The sequence below is a fragment of the Myxocyprinus asiaticus genome, chromosome 4 (assembly GCF_019703515.2).
Source record: "Myxocyprinus asiaticus isolate MX2 ecotype Aquarium Trade chromosome 4, UBuf_Myxa_2, whole genome shotgun sequence".
Lineage (NCBI taxonomy): Eukaryota > Metazoa > Chordata > Actinopteri > Cypriniformes > Catostomidae > Myxocyprinus > Myxocyprinus asiaticus.
In genome coordinates this window covers 24,965,252-24,979,226 of record NC_059347.1, presented here as the reverse complement: position 1 = coordinate 24,979,226, position 13,975 = coordinate 24,965,252, and the positions used below count along the sequence as shown (strand labels likewise).

Here is a 13,975-nt window from a genome sequence, read left to right as displayed (position 1 = left end):
AGTGTTCCTCCGCAAGTAACTAGCAGTTCAATGCTTCAACCGCTAGAGGGCCAAAAGTTACATAGTGAAGCTTTAATGAAAAGGGGTTGATCACAGTGATCGACTAGTCATCCACCAGCCAACTAGTTGATCCACCAAACAACTAGTTTATCCACTTTTAATATATTTTGAAAAATTTGAGCCTTAAAGAGGAAGAATTAAAAGACGCAACTTCTCAGAGAGTTGTTGTAGATATAGAGCCTATATATTAGTTGAATATTTGTCAATTATCCTCTTCAAAGGCTGCATGTGGATTCAGTCTGCACTATTTTTCAAATGTTGGTCTATGTACACTTACAAAATAATAAAAAAATTCAGTGTCTCGTACATTAAGTGTTGTGTTTTTAAGACATGTGAATTTAAAATCTTGAGAGTATCTTGAGATCCCTGTGTCCAGCAATTTTTGAATAGAAGAATGTGAATGCCCTCGAAGAAACACATTTTATCAGTCTCTAGTGAACACAACGCTAAAACCTAATTATACAGAATGACTAGTACTGACTAGTAATTTATTTCAATATGCACATTTGCAAATCTCTATTAATGAGTAATACATAATACTGATGCTTGAAAATACTGAAAATTACAAAATGTTATGACATTTGAATGAAGAAAAAAATAAAAAGGAAGAAAGTAATAACTCCTTCAGTCATTCCAGTTCAAAAAGGATACATGACAAAGGCCAAGACCAGCAGACTCCACACCACACTAATGTTCATCTCCCCACTGGGTTCGGCCACACAGAAGTACAGTTCATTGATGAGATACACCACTGTGGCTGCCACCGTAAAGTCCACCAACCACTGGAACTCAGGGAAGTAGTGCAGAGCTAGATAAATGAAAAACAGGACCTTCAGGAACCAGCCTTAGTAAGAAGATCCTTGAAAATGCATCATGTTTGATATTATGAAGATTTGCAACTGGTATGAAAACAGGTCTATCGCTGACTTACCCAGTGTGTCCACTTCAGCAATACACTTGGTCTCCAGCAGAAGGTCAATGTCTTTGGGAATAGTCAACGGCTTGTTCTCTAAGTGGCCATTGTGTTTTCTGAGAAGCAAAAGGAAAATGCAGCACATATAATAGTCATGCATTAAAATGGAAATTCTAGGCTTAAATTGAAAAAAAAAAAAAAAAGAAAAAGAAATACCAAGCACATACTGGTCCTGTTTCCACCTGGTATTACCATGTGTCTTTAACCCTATAACGCCACATGTATCAAATATGATACTCAACGTTTGACAGCTCCTGTCTCACTCTCTGTTCAAGCTAAAAAGCCAAAAAACTTATGGTATGTAAGTTTATGGCACCCTCTAGTAGTTATTTGTGAAAAAAAGTGGTTTCAATGTTTATATCAATCCATTTAAAATGGCGGCGGTCTTCCACAACATTTTTTATTTTAGGACAAATGACAGCTTATTTTAATAAAGTAAAAGAGACAGTAATGATTATATTGTTACTGATATTTTAAAATAAGTATTTGCTGAATATAAGCAACTTGTGCTTGGTTAAAATTTTGTATATTATTTTATCAAAAAAGCATGTTGAATTTTCATGCATCAAATATGACACAATAGACGTTTGAGGAATATCTCTCAATCACCATTACACTCCATTCATGCCCACTATAAAAATAAATCAATAATAAAAAATAAAATAAAAATCACAGAGCTTTGAAAATTCTGACATATACTTTTTATAAGATATATTTAAAGTGTTAACTAATATTTCTGTGTATTTTCATATATGCAGCCTGCTCTGTCATTATAAATATCTCTATATTTTATTATATTTTACATTACAAGCTATGATGATGTCATCTTACCATCAGTTCCTGAGACCCAGCAAAAAAAGTTTACTGAAAAAAAATTATATATACAGTTGTGCTCAAAAGTTTGCATACCTTTGGAGAATTGGTAATATATGTACCATTTTTAAAGAAAACATGAGTGGGCAGGCAAAACACATTTCTTTTATTTCTTATGGGATTCATATTCAACTGTAGGTTATAACAGAATGGCACAATCATAAAACAAAACATGGCAACAAAGAAAAAAATGAAATGACACCTGTTCAAAAGTCTGCATACCCTTAGTTCTTAATACTGTGTAATGCCCCCTTTAGCATCAATGACAGCGTGCAGTCTTTTGTAATAGTTGTCTATGAGGCCCCAAATTCTTGCAGGTGGTATAGCTGCCCATTCGTCTTGGCAAAATGCCTCCAGGTCATGCAAAGTCTTTGGTCGTCTTGCATGAACCGCACGTTTGAGATGTCCCCAGAGTGGCTCGATGATATTAAGGTCAGGAGACTGTGATGGCCACTCCAGAACCTTCAACTTTTTCTGCTGTAACCACTGGAGGGTTAACTTGGCATTGTGCTTAGGGTCATTGTCGTGCTGGAAAGTCCAAGAGCATCCCATGCGCAGCTTTCGTGCAGAAGAATGCAAATTGTCTGCCAGTATTTTCTGATAACATGCGGCATTCATCTTGCCATCAATTTTCACAAGATCCCCCATGCCTTTAGAGCTCACACACCCCAAAACATCAGTGAACCACCACCATGCTTCACAGTGGGAATGGTATTCTTTTCACTATAGGCCTTGTTGACCCCTCTCCAAACATAGCGCTTATGGTTGTGACCATAAAGCTCTATTTTGGTCTCGTCACTCCAAATTACAGTGTGCCAGAAGCTGTGAGGCGTGTCAAGGTGTTGTCAGGCATATTGTAACCGGGTTTTTTTGTGGCATTGGCGCAGTAAAGGCTTCTTTCTGGCAACTCGATCATGCAGCTCATTTTTGTTCAAGTATCGTCGTATCGTGCTCTTTAAAACAACCACACCGTCTTTTTCCAGAGCAGCCTGTATTTCTCCTGAGGTTACCTGTGGATTTTTCTTTGTATCCTGAACAATTCTTCTGGCAGTTGTGGCTGAAATCTTTTTTGGTCTACTTGACCTTGGCTTGGTATCAAGAGATCCCTGAATTTTCCACTTTTAATAAGTGATTGGAAAGTACTGACTGGCATTTTCAAGGCTTTGGATATCTTTTTATATCCTTTTCCATCTTTATAAAGTTCCATTACCTTTTTACGCAGGTCTTTTGACAGTTCTTTTCTGCTCCCCATGGCTCAGTATCTAGCCTGCTAAATGCATCCACGTGAGAGCTAACAAACTCATTGACTATTTATACACAGACACTAATTGCAATTTTAAAAGCCACAGGTGTGGGAAATTAACCTTTAATTGCCATTTAAACCTGTATGTGTCACCTTGTGTGTCTGTAACAAGGCCAAACATTCAAGGGTGTGTAAACTTTTGATCAGGGCCATTTGGGTGACTTCTGTTATCATTATGATTTAAAAAGGAGCCAAACAACTATGTGATAATAAATGGCTTCAGATGATCACTACCCTTAAATAAAAGACTAATTTAAATAACATTTCACAATTTCTGCCAGGGTATACAAACTTTTGAGCACAACTGTATATATTTTATTCATATTGTATTTGATGTGCTGAACTGAACTGTGATACATTTCAATTCATATTTATAGACCAAGGAGAGAAAGTTGTCATGGCCAAACACTCAAACATTTGGTATCTCTGAAAAGACCAGGGAGTCCTCTAATAATACCCCAAGATTTACCACTGTAGCATGTATAGGCTAAGAAAAATTAAATAACAAATGTCCTATACAAAAATTAATTGCTGGGCCTCAGCATGATAATGACCTTTAAAGCCTTATGTATCAAATTTGATACATTAAAAATCATTATTATTATTATTTTTACTCTTTTTATATTTTGTCTAATGGTACTAAAAACAGTTTAATGTCAAAAAATTTGAATTTTCGGACAATTCTTTCATATGTCAGGCTTCACGGGGTAAATGAGTCTCCTGTGACCACTTGTGTTTGGATTTCGAGGAGAGGGTCACTGATTTTTATGACGACATAACCTCAATCACTATGCCAGTGTGTTACTGCATGATAATAAACCACAAAAAAGCCATAAAAGACAAAGTGCAAATTTGATAATTTCGAGCAGAATTATCAATTTATTTGTATTAACCTGAGCTTTATATGAGTGTGCTTGTCTTCTGTGTCTCTGCATGTTGACATCAGACACACTAAAATGATCCGTGAAGTTCTCATACTTGTACATGTATTTGCTTTTACAAATTTTCAGACTGAATGGTTCATTCCATTCAAAGTCGCTCATAACCGGCAAAGCTTAAACACTTGTTTTAGTGCAGTGGTTGATTGACAGGTGAGGGGTGGTGGATATTTCTTTCCATTTATGGAGATTCCATTTCCAACTATCCATTTAATGTATGCTTTTCATATGCTCTTTTGAAAGAAACAGCAAAGAAAAACTTCAAAGTGATGAAAACCATTTTATTACCAGAAACCATATTCTTTCTAAAGCACATTTCTCAAAATATCTGGGCCCAAAAGAAAAAAAGAATAATAAATAAACATACACAATGATTACAGTATGTTCAACCAAGAATTAATTTACCTTAACTTTTTATCCTCTGCAACCCAGATAATGCAAAATTATACAAATATAAAAATTCCATGACGAGCAAGTAAGAAGATACAATTCACTCATTTTGCGAGAAAACGAAAAAGCAGATATCAACGTGTGGGATCTGCACCAGCCCAAAGCAGATTTAGTGGAGTCCTAGCAGTGGGTTCTGTTTCTATTGGAAACCAAACACTACAGTTTGCACATTTTACTGGGGATTAGAGGAGCCCTCCTTGCTGTTGAAAAAGAGCTAAATCCATACAATGTTCAAATCAAACATATTTTCACCCATCCCTAATGCTGTCTGCATGACAAAGAATGGAGAAATGAATATTGGGATGTGCTGGGAGCTGTGGGATATTGGAAAGGGGCACAGGCCTCAGAATGAATGCGTCTAGTATGCAAGCTTTCTGCCCCATGGCTCTGAGCTAGCTGAACCTAAGATTCTTGGAGCTCTCCTTTGGGCCTCTGTTGTTTACATAGGTCAGTGTGCACAATGGTGGTCGGCACAAAAGCACTGTGGGCATCGTAGTCTCTCTGCACAGCATCGCAGCATACCTACCTGACAAAATGGCCCAAGAGCTCCCTGCAGAGAATAAATGGGCTTTTGTCTGAGAACAGGAGGTAGGTATAATAGAGCTGACGATCAAAACTAAGCTGCTAGACACAGGCTGGTCTACCTTTTCAGAGAATTAGCATTGTGTGCATAGGACACAACTTTCATCCACAGCGGAATATGAGCAACAATATTGACAATGTTGTAGTTCCCATAAAACGAGCTTAAAATACTTGTCAAAAATACACAAATTTACAGAATACCAATAAAGCTCATGTACCTGTCTTTCTTGCTCTTCCCTCCTTTCTGCTGCTTTCCAGCCAAGGCCCTCAACTCGTCTTCCGTGGGGTGCTGGTACCAACGCAGGCTACCAAACACAAGGAGAAGTTATCTCATTATTTCTGATTTCAAATAGGACTAACTCTTAAAAAACAAACAAACAAAAACATGTTTAATAAAGAGATTATTTTTATTTTTTTTCATTGCTATAGTCAACTTTGGCTTTTTCACAGGGTGTTTTAAGACATTAAAGGGACAGTTCACCCAAAAATGAAAATTCTTAACATGAGGACTTTTGAACTGTACACTATGCTGCTAGTTTAAAAAGGTTTGCTGTTGAATTACAAAACTTACATGATGCTAACAAAATGAGCAGCTTTTTGTTGCAACTTTTGACAGCAAACATTAGCACAACCCCTTCAACTTTGTTTAAAAACCGTCATGTCACAAGCCCTGAGAGGGCCGTGCTGCTTTCAGTTCTTTTTCCATGTTTCCTTACTAATGAAAGATCTTAATTATGAAAGTCTCCTGGGCAAAACTTCAAGCCCTGCGCTCAAGCCAGAATTTTCCCAAACTATTTTTACAGTCAGAAAACAAACCCTGATGAATTATTGAGCACATTCAGAGCTGTTTACTCTAAACACATATGGTGCTAATTAAAGGGGGAAACAAGCGTGGCTTGTACTTTTGTTAGCGGTTCTCTCGGGTCGTAGCACTTTTTGATGATACCCTTTGGTCTCACTGACGCTTCATAATGATGCATTTTTAATGGGATCTTAATACAAACAATACAACATGGGATATGACTGCAAAGAGAAGCAGCTACTTTGGTTTGTGTTGTTATGGCTGCCTTTTAAATTTAGATGCCATTTTAGTTTGACCATTGAGAGGGACATCGGAGCGACACAGTAGGCTGTGCTTCCTCATTACCTGCCACTGCAGAGGAGCCATCGCGCAAAGGAATAGTGGGGTATGATCTTCTGAATCACGCTGGCCATTACCATGGTAACCACCAGCTGCACACTGATTACCCCCTGAAGTAAAAGAGTGAAATATTAGGACACTTTCCGATCGCACTAGCAAGAATACAGAACAACATTCAGACTAGTTTAAATCAACCTGAACTCAGACAAACCTAGTAACTAATCTCAATTGCAGTTGGTGTTGGCTAGAATAAATTATTTTAGAGCCAGATTAAGGACTGTGAACTTCAAAGGAAGTTGATAGTCTTGCAAAATGAGCAACACCAAAATTATTTTATTACACTATTTGCAAAGGTTTTATCTACATACTTACAACAAAATAATAATAATAATTCTCTAGCAGCTATGGATTACAAAAAAAACAAAAAGAAAGAAGTTTGTTTTCAGAAAGATTTTTAAAAAAAAGATGCTACTAAGAATTTGCTCACTGTGTCCAAGATAAAACTCCACATGGAAAGGGCAATAAATTCAATTTTGCACAGGTAATAATCTCTGAAAAATAATCTTGACTTCGTCAGTCAAGCACCTACTCTATAATTGCCTTAAACACCCCAGCATCAAGCTATCCCAGCTAGCGTGGGGGAAATGCTGGCATCAATGAGCAATCTCACCATCCATGCGTGTAAGACACAGAGTCCTGCCCCAGTGTTGAGGAGACGGTGAGGTGCATTCAAACGATCACTGATCCGCACAAATTGCCATGTGCCTAGCTAGCCATTTAAAAACTCACAAAAGAAATTTACATCTCAACATGGCTATGTTACTCGAGAAGAGGGAATTATGAATCATGTTCTAGAGCAATTCAATCAGACAGAATCTTCTCTTCCTTGTTACCTTGAATTTGCAATAACATTGCCATAAATCAACCTTTGCACCTCTCTGGCCCTGTTTGCACCCGGTACTTAGATCCGTCTTGGATGATCTGATCACAAGCAGTCGTTCGAGATAGATCACTGTTTATACCTGGTAACAGATATCTCATATGCATCATCTGTGACAATTGTGATTAGAGGTGGGCTACAAAATCGATATGTTAATGTATGCAAAAAAAATTAAAAAATTCTCACAATACTGTATCAATATTTGTGCACCAAAAATCGAAATTCTTATTTAAATTTTTCCACATTAATGTTATGGTCATTAGGGCTGCAACTAACGATTTTGATAATCGACTAATCTAATGATTATTAGAACAATTATACGACTATTTGGGTGATTATTGTAACGATTAATCATTAGCTCTTAACCGACTATTCAACTCATGCCTTGAGTTAAAAGGTTGTATTAAACATGCCTACTAACAATAAAGAGAACAAAATCATCTTTTAAAAATACCTCCAAAAGACACTGACTGAATTACAGAACATGTTTACTTCAGTAAAAAATTCACTGCAAAAAATGCAAAAAAGTGTTTGTCTTTTTTTCCCATTTAAAATGATCTAAAAATCCTTAAAACAAGATACATTTACATGAGAAGCAATGTATAAGATATTGAGACTTGCTTTCAGAGAATATATCTTGAATATAAATGTATTTTGTATATAAGTGTATTTTTTCACTTTTTCACTCAAGTTCTCTTTAGAAATTTGTATAGCCAATTTTATAGTTCAATTCTCAGAAGACTGCTTTTTTTAAAAGGTCAAAGTCAAATGTCCTTAATAATTTGAGGGTCAGTATTGCTTATGTTCACAAATAAATCATTACAAACAAATAATTTCAGACTCTTTATATTAATTTAACAATGCATTTGGTGATTTGGTAACAGTTCTCTAAAGTCCTTTATTTATGAGAAATAGTTCGCAGTTTTGAATCCCAAAACAGCAAAAATAAAGAATCGAAATGATATTGAATCATGACCTAGATATTGCTAAAATATTGTATCACCAGTTACCTTGTGATTCCCACCCACTTGTATTCGGATTTCGACACACATCACTCAATACAATAGTGGCAAGTCATGAGAAAAGTTTTTTTTTTGTTTTGTAAAATCGCTTCAGATATTGTTGAATTTACCTCGAAGCACAAACGTGACGTTTTAATGAATTTCTACATTATTTTAGTAGTACCTGTTTTAACTAAGCTTCGGGTGTGCATGTTCATCATCTATGTCACTCCATGTTGATATCAGGCACACTAAAAATGTTCTGTGAAGTCTTGGGCATGTGTTTATATGCCATTTTCCAAATTGTCCATTCGGACGCATTATATTCTTTTAAAGCCACACATAACAATCAAACTTTCAAACCTTGTTTTAGCACAATGGATGACTGACAGGTGATATGGCGGCCATTTGATGTTGTCAGGGATGTTTCAGAGTGGATTAGCATTAGCATATCACTGAATGATCTTCTTTCACCTCCTTTGTAATTTATATTTATAAATCACAAGCCTCTCAGAGGAACTTCAGGAACCCCACTATTTACTCCACAACACTTACAAGACTGCCAGGCACGTATACCACTGGGAGGTATTGCACAGTGTCCTGAGACACTTGACTTAATACACGCTCGATAAGTACAAAATGTACTGAATGCCATTACATAGGATACAAAATATCAAACCATGTGGAATCTAATAAAAGACACTTTGAAATTTTCTTCTGTATGCAGAGAAAGCTGCTTTGCTACAAGATCAATGAATCGCCTTTAAAGGAATAGTTCACCCAAAAAATGAACATTTGCTGATAATTTACTCACCCTCAGATCATCCAAGATGTATCGGAGTTTCTTTCTTCATCAAAACAGAATTTAAGACTTTTAGGATTTCATTTCAGGCCTCCTCCTCTAAACAATGCAAGTGAATGTCCTCCATTTTTTGACGGTCCAAAATGCACATTTAGGGTGCATCAAAATAATCCACACGACTCCATTCGACAAATAAGTTCTTCTGAACCCAAACGCTTGATTATTTTTAGAAACAAAACAATACTTATATACTTTTTAACTACAAATGTTCACTTCCATACATCTCTGTGACGTGCGTTCATGAGAGAGATGACGTAAGCTCGTTGGTAAGGTCACGTGTGTCAGGAAGCGCAGACTATTTTGATGCACCCTAAATTTGGTACTATTCCTTTAACTGACAGTTTACAGTCAGGTTGTCTTGGATTACTCCAGAAGATCTAGCTTCCTTCAGATTTTTGTTCTAACAGCACTGACTACCACTGCAATAGTCGAACAGAACTTGACAGTCTTGTAAAATGAGCACCACTAACATTGTTACATTACACTATTTGCAAGGAAGTCTAATATATATATATATATATATATATATATATATATATATATATAACTCAGCAAAAAAGAAACGTACCTTTTTCAGGACACTGTATTTTAAAGATAATTTTGTAAAAATCCAAATAACTTAACAGATCTTTATTGTAAAATTGTTTAAACAATGTTTTCCATGCTTGTTCAATGAACCATAAACAATTAATGAACATGCTCCTGTGGAACGGTCGTTAAGACACTAACAGCTTACAGATGGTAGGCAATTAAGGTCAGAGTTATAAAAACTTAGGACACTAAAGAGATCTTTCTACTGACTCTGAAAAACACCAGAAGAAAGATGCCCAGGGTCCCTGCATGAACGTGCCTTAGGCATGCTGCATGGAGGCATGAGGACTGCATATGTGGCCAGGGCAATAAATTGCAATGTCCGTACTGTGATAGCGCTTAAGACAGCACTACAGGGAGACAGGAAGGACAGCTGATCATCCTCGCAGTGGCAGACCATGTGTAACAACACCTGCACAGGATCGGTACATCCAAATATCACACCTGCAGGACAGGTACAGGATGGCAACAACAACTGCCCGAGTTACACCAGGAATGCACAATCCCTCCATCAGTGCTCAGACTGTCCACAATAACCTGCGAAAGGCTGGACTGAGGGCTTGTAGGCCTGTTGTAAGGCAGGTCCTTACCAGACATCACCGGCAACATCGTCACCTATGGGCACAAACCCACCTTCGCTGGACTAGACAGGACTGGCAAAAAGTGCTCTTCACTGACGAGTCACGGTTTTACACCAGGGGTGAAGGTCGGACTCGCGTTTATCGTAGAAGGAATGAGCGTTACACCGAGGCCTGTACTCTGGAGCAGGATCGATTTGGAGGTGGAGGGTCCGTCATGGTCTGGGGCAGTGTGTCACAGCATCATCGGACTGAGCTTGTTGTCATTGCAGGCAATCTCAACGCTGTGCGTTACAGGGAAGACATCCTCCTCCCTCATGTGGTACCCTTCCTGCAGGCTCATCCTGAAATGACCCTCCAGCATGACAATGCTACCAGCCATACTGCTTGTTTTGTGCATGATTTCCTGCAAGACAGGAATGTCATTGTTCTGAGCCCGGATCTCAATCCCACTTAGCAGGTCTGGGACCTGTTGGATCGGAGAGTGAGGGTTAGGGCCATTCCCCCCATAAATGTCCAGGAACTTGAAAGTGCCTTGGTGGAAGAGTGGGGTAACATCTCACAGCAAGAACTGGAAAATCTGGTGCAGTCCATGAGGAGATGCACTGCAGTATTTAATGCAGCTGGTGGCCACACCAGATACTGACTGTTACTTTTGATTTAGCATTTTCCTGGTTTCGGACGCAGCTGTGAGCCTCAATCCACTGACAGTTTAAACAGCCTGGATCACCTGAGTAACATGGAGTGACCATCATGATTTGTGAATCAGAGGAACTTTTGATCCTGGTCCTGAAATTTTTGATTCTGGCTGATAGAATACGCGCTTCAGAGAAAGATGAGTGCTCGACGGGAAGAAAACACTGGATTTTCATGAGGTTCGTGAATTACATCTTTTTAAACGAGATATCTGCATATTTGCAGATGGTATATAATAGAAGTTTTATTGATATTTGCCTTTTATCATTAGAAAAGAAAGTTAAAGGTGACAGGTAACTGTTGAGGAGAGACTGTTAGAATATGTGCTTCAGAGGAATATATATGAGCGATCCACAGGATGCTGAAGTTGTGTGAGGTTGGGTTATTACATCTGTTTAAATGAGATATGCGCATATTTGCAGATGGTATATGATATTAGTTTTATTGATATTTGCCTTTTCATCATTTGACAAGACAGTTAAAAGTGTCAGGGAACTGTTGAGGAGAGAGAGGGAGAATTAAACAGGCGAGCACTTTAACATTATGAGCTCAAACTCGTCTGCCGCGGCCCTGATATGCGGACCGTTTAAATGACACTGTTGTTGCACACTGGTCTATTTTGTAGTAACACGATGGCATGTAACAAAAAATGAACCGTGACTGGTCGTTTACATGTCTCAGACGCTTCACATGCAAGCAGGCGATTTTCGGCACCCTCAAGAAAATAATTAAAAAATAAATAAAAAAAATCGGCCAAGCGGGAAAAATTTTCGGCCTCTGCGAGCTTGCATTAAAGCAGAGAACTTAAACTCATAGACGTAACAGCTGTTCCGGGCAGACAAAAGACTTCGACAGCACTGGTGGAACAGACATAGCAGCGGACTTTTACACTAAACACTGTGATGAGATCAAAATCACACGTCAGAATGGACCGCATTCCATAACCGGACCAGCACAAGCGTTTCTTGCTGCAGTTCTACTACTCACACTCCTAGCATGTTGTTCCTGAGGTGAGGCTGTTAGACGGAGCGCTGATTCTTTTGCCTCTTCTCCATGTGTCTGAATATGGACAGGATAAGATCAAAATCACTCGTTAGAATGGACCACAGTCCATAACCGGACTGGTGCGAGCATGTTTGTTGGCCGGCCGCTGCCACGCTCCAAACATGAAGCAGCTGTGCATTTGGGGAGGCTGTTCTGTTTAGATGACACTCATATTCCATTGTGTTTTTTCGCCGTGTCTAATCATAAAGAGGATAACACAACGGCTTGTTCAAAAACAGAAGACAATGATGAAAACTGAAAAATCTACATCAAGCAAATGTTCTCAGGATTTAGATCTAAATGGTTTCCCAGCGTTATATCTTTATGGCAATGGAGTTGAAATAGGGCCTACTGGATAACTTTACAAAGACATGGTTAGTAAACGATTTTATCACACTAGAGTCATTTTGACACGCATTATGCTTAAGTACTGTAGCTATACTTTTGAAAAACAGTGTGTCTTTAATGTTTTGTTTATTGAATCAATTTATTTTTGTATGTTTTCTTTAGAAAAAGAGGGGTCAAAATTATTTTCTGTGGTCATCAACATTATGCCACAAACTTGTTCTAACTTGTATTAAACCTGGAACACTCCTTGTAAGAATAAATATGTAAAGTCTTAAAGCAGTGCTGGTTTTAATGGTAATGTCTGCTCTGAGTGCTGTTCTCACTTTATTTTCAAAAGTTTTAACAAAACATCCATATCTTTTTGCAGATTTTCAAACAGTTCTATTGTCTTCACTCTTCACACTTTTATCCCATGATTGATTTACAGCAAAGTGCCCAAAACACTTATCATAATGTGATGTTTAGCCATCTCTGTTGTGTGTGTGTGTGTTTGGAAGTAGCTCTTGACAACCTCCTGTCCTCCCTCCCCTGTATAGCCCACATTTTTACATTTGTTCCCGCCCCTTCTATGAGTCTGTTTTCAGTCTGAGGTGTGAATGGTTGGTGCTGAACTAGGGGGTTTCATGACACTTTAATGTCTGCTCAGGGTAACTTTCAAATCTTCATTCCAGATATTACGACTGACGTAAGAACAAGAATAAAATAGACTTTGTTCATACTGTCTAAAAAAAAAAAAAAAAAAAAAAAAGTCTGCTTATGACTATGGAAACAAAATTATAGATTTTCTATATTCTAATTATAGATATTCTAATTAAACAATATCACAAATGAAAATAAAAATATTTTCATTAACACAAATGAAAGAGTGTTGATTTCCTAAATATTAGCATGGCTGTAATTAGGATGTAGGCATGAAGTTGAAGGCTAAAGGACTATTTACACCAAGTCAGTTTATTCGGCGCAAATGTTCATTCTGAACAAGCTTTTGACTATAGGAACTAGGGCTGTATGATTATGACAAAAATCATAATCGTGACAAAAGTCAATGCCCATGCCAATTTAACTGTCCATGGATATTAATGGGGCAGTTTCCAAGTAAATTTCCTTTACTCAGCTCAAACAATCAGAAAAAAAGATATGCCTAAAGGCCCCTGCACACTTTAGAACAAAATCTGGCAAAAAATAATGTGTTTTTGAGTTTGTTTCGGTGGTTCGTAACAGCTTACCATGGCAAACTTTCAGGAAAATTCTTACCGGCTGCTAAACACCTTCTTACTGCCATTGGTCCACGTCACCAGTTGGCGTGACCTGGAGCTCCACTAACTTTGAGGCGGACAGATAATTCCCATTCAGTGAGTTAAGATCAGTCAACATGAACTCACTGGCGTGCAGTTATTAGCAAGCTGGTGCAAATTTACCTACATCTGTATGATCGTTCACACAGAGACATTTTCCAAAATCATGTCATTCGATTTTTTGTTTAATTTGTCTACAAAAGGAATCAAATACTCTTAAGAGCCCATTCACGCAACATATCAAACAACAGTTTGGTATGCTGCTTCATTCATGTGACATTTGCAGCCGAAAGCCATTCA

General features: G+C 37.8%; 1 protein-coding gene across 3 annotated transcripts in view; it reads right to left on the bottom strand.

Annotated features, from left to right (window-relative positions):
• Window positions 1-13,975, bottom strand: part of LOC127432834 (transmembrane protein 161B) — a 39,994-nt gene that overhangs the window by 11,896 nt on the left and 14,123 nt on the right. For 2 of the 3 annotated variants that reach the window (XM_051684294.1, XM_051684276.1), the window contains exons 2-5: window positions 6,327-6,430; window positions 5,398-5,484; window positions 992-1,089; window positions 712-868 (exon numbers count right to left, since the gene is read on the bottom strand). In XM_051684294.1, the coding sequence (XP_051540254.1) occupies window positions 712-868; window positions 992-1,089; window positions 5,398-5,484; window positions 6,327-6,400 (416 nt within the window). In that variant the 5' untranslated portion in view covers window positions 6,401-6,430. The remainder of the gene's footprint in view (window positions 1-711; window positions 869-991; window positions 1,090-5,397; window positions 5,485-6,326; window positions 6,431-13,975) is intronic. The other variant, XM_051684286.1, reaches the window with a different exon arrangement.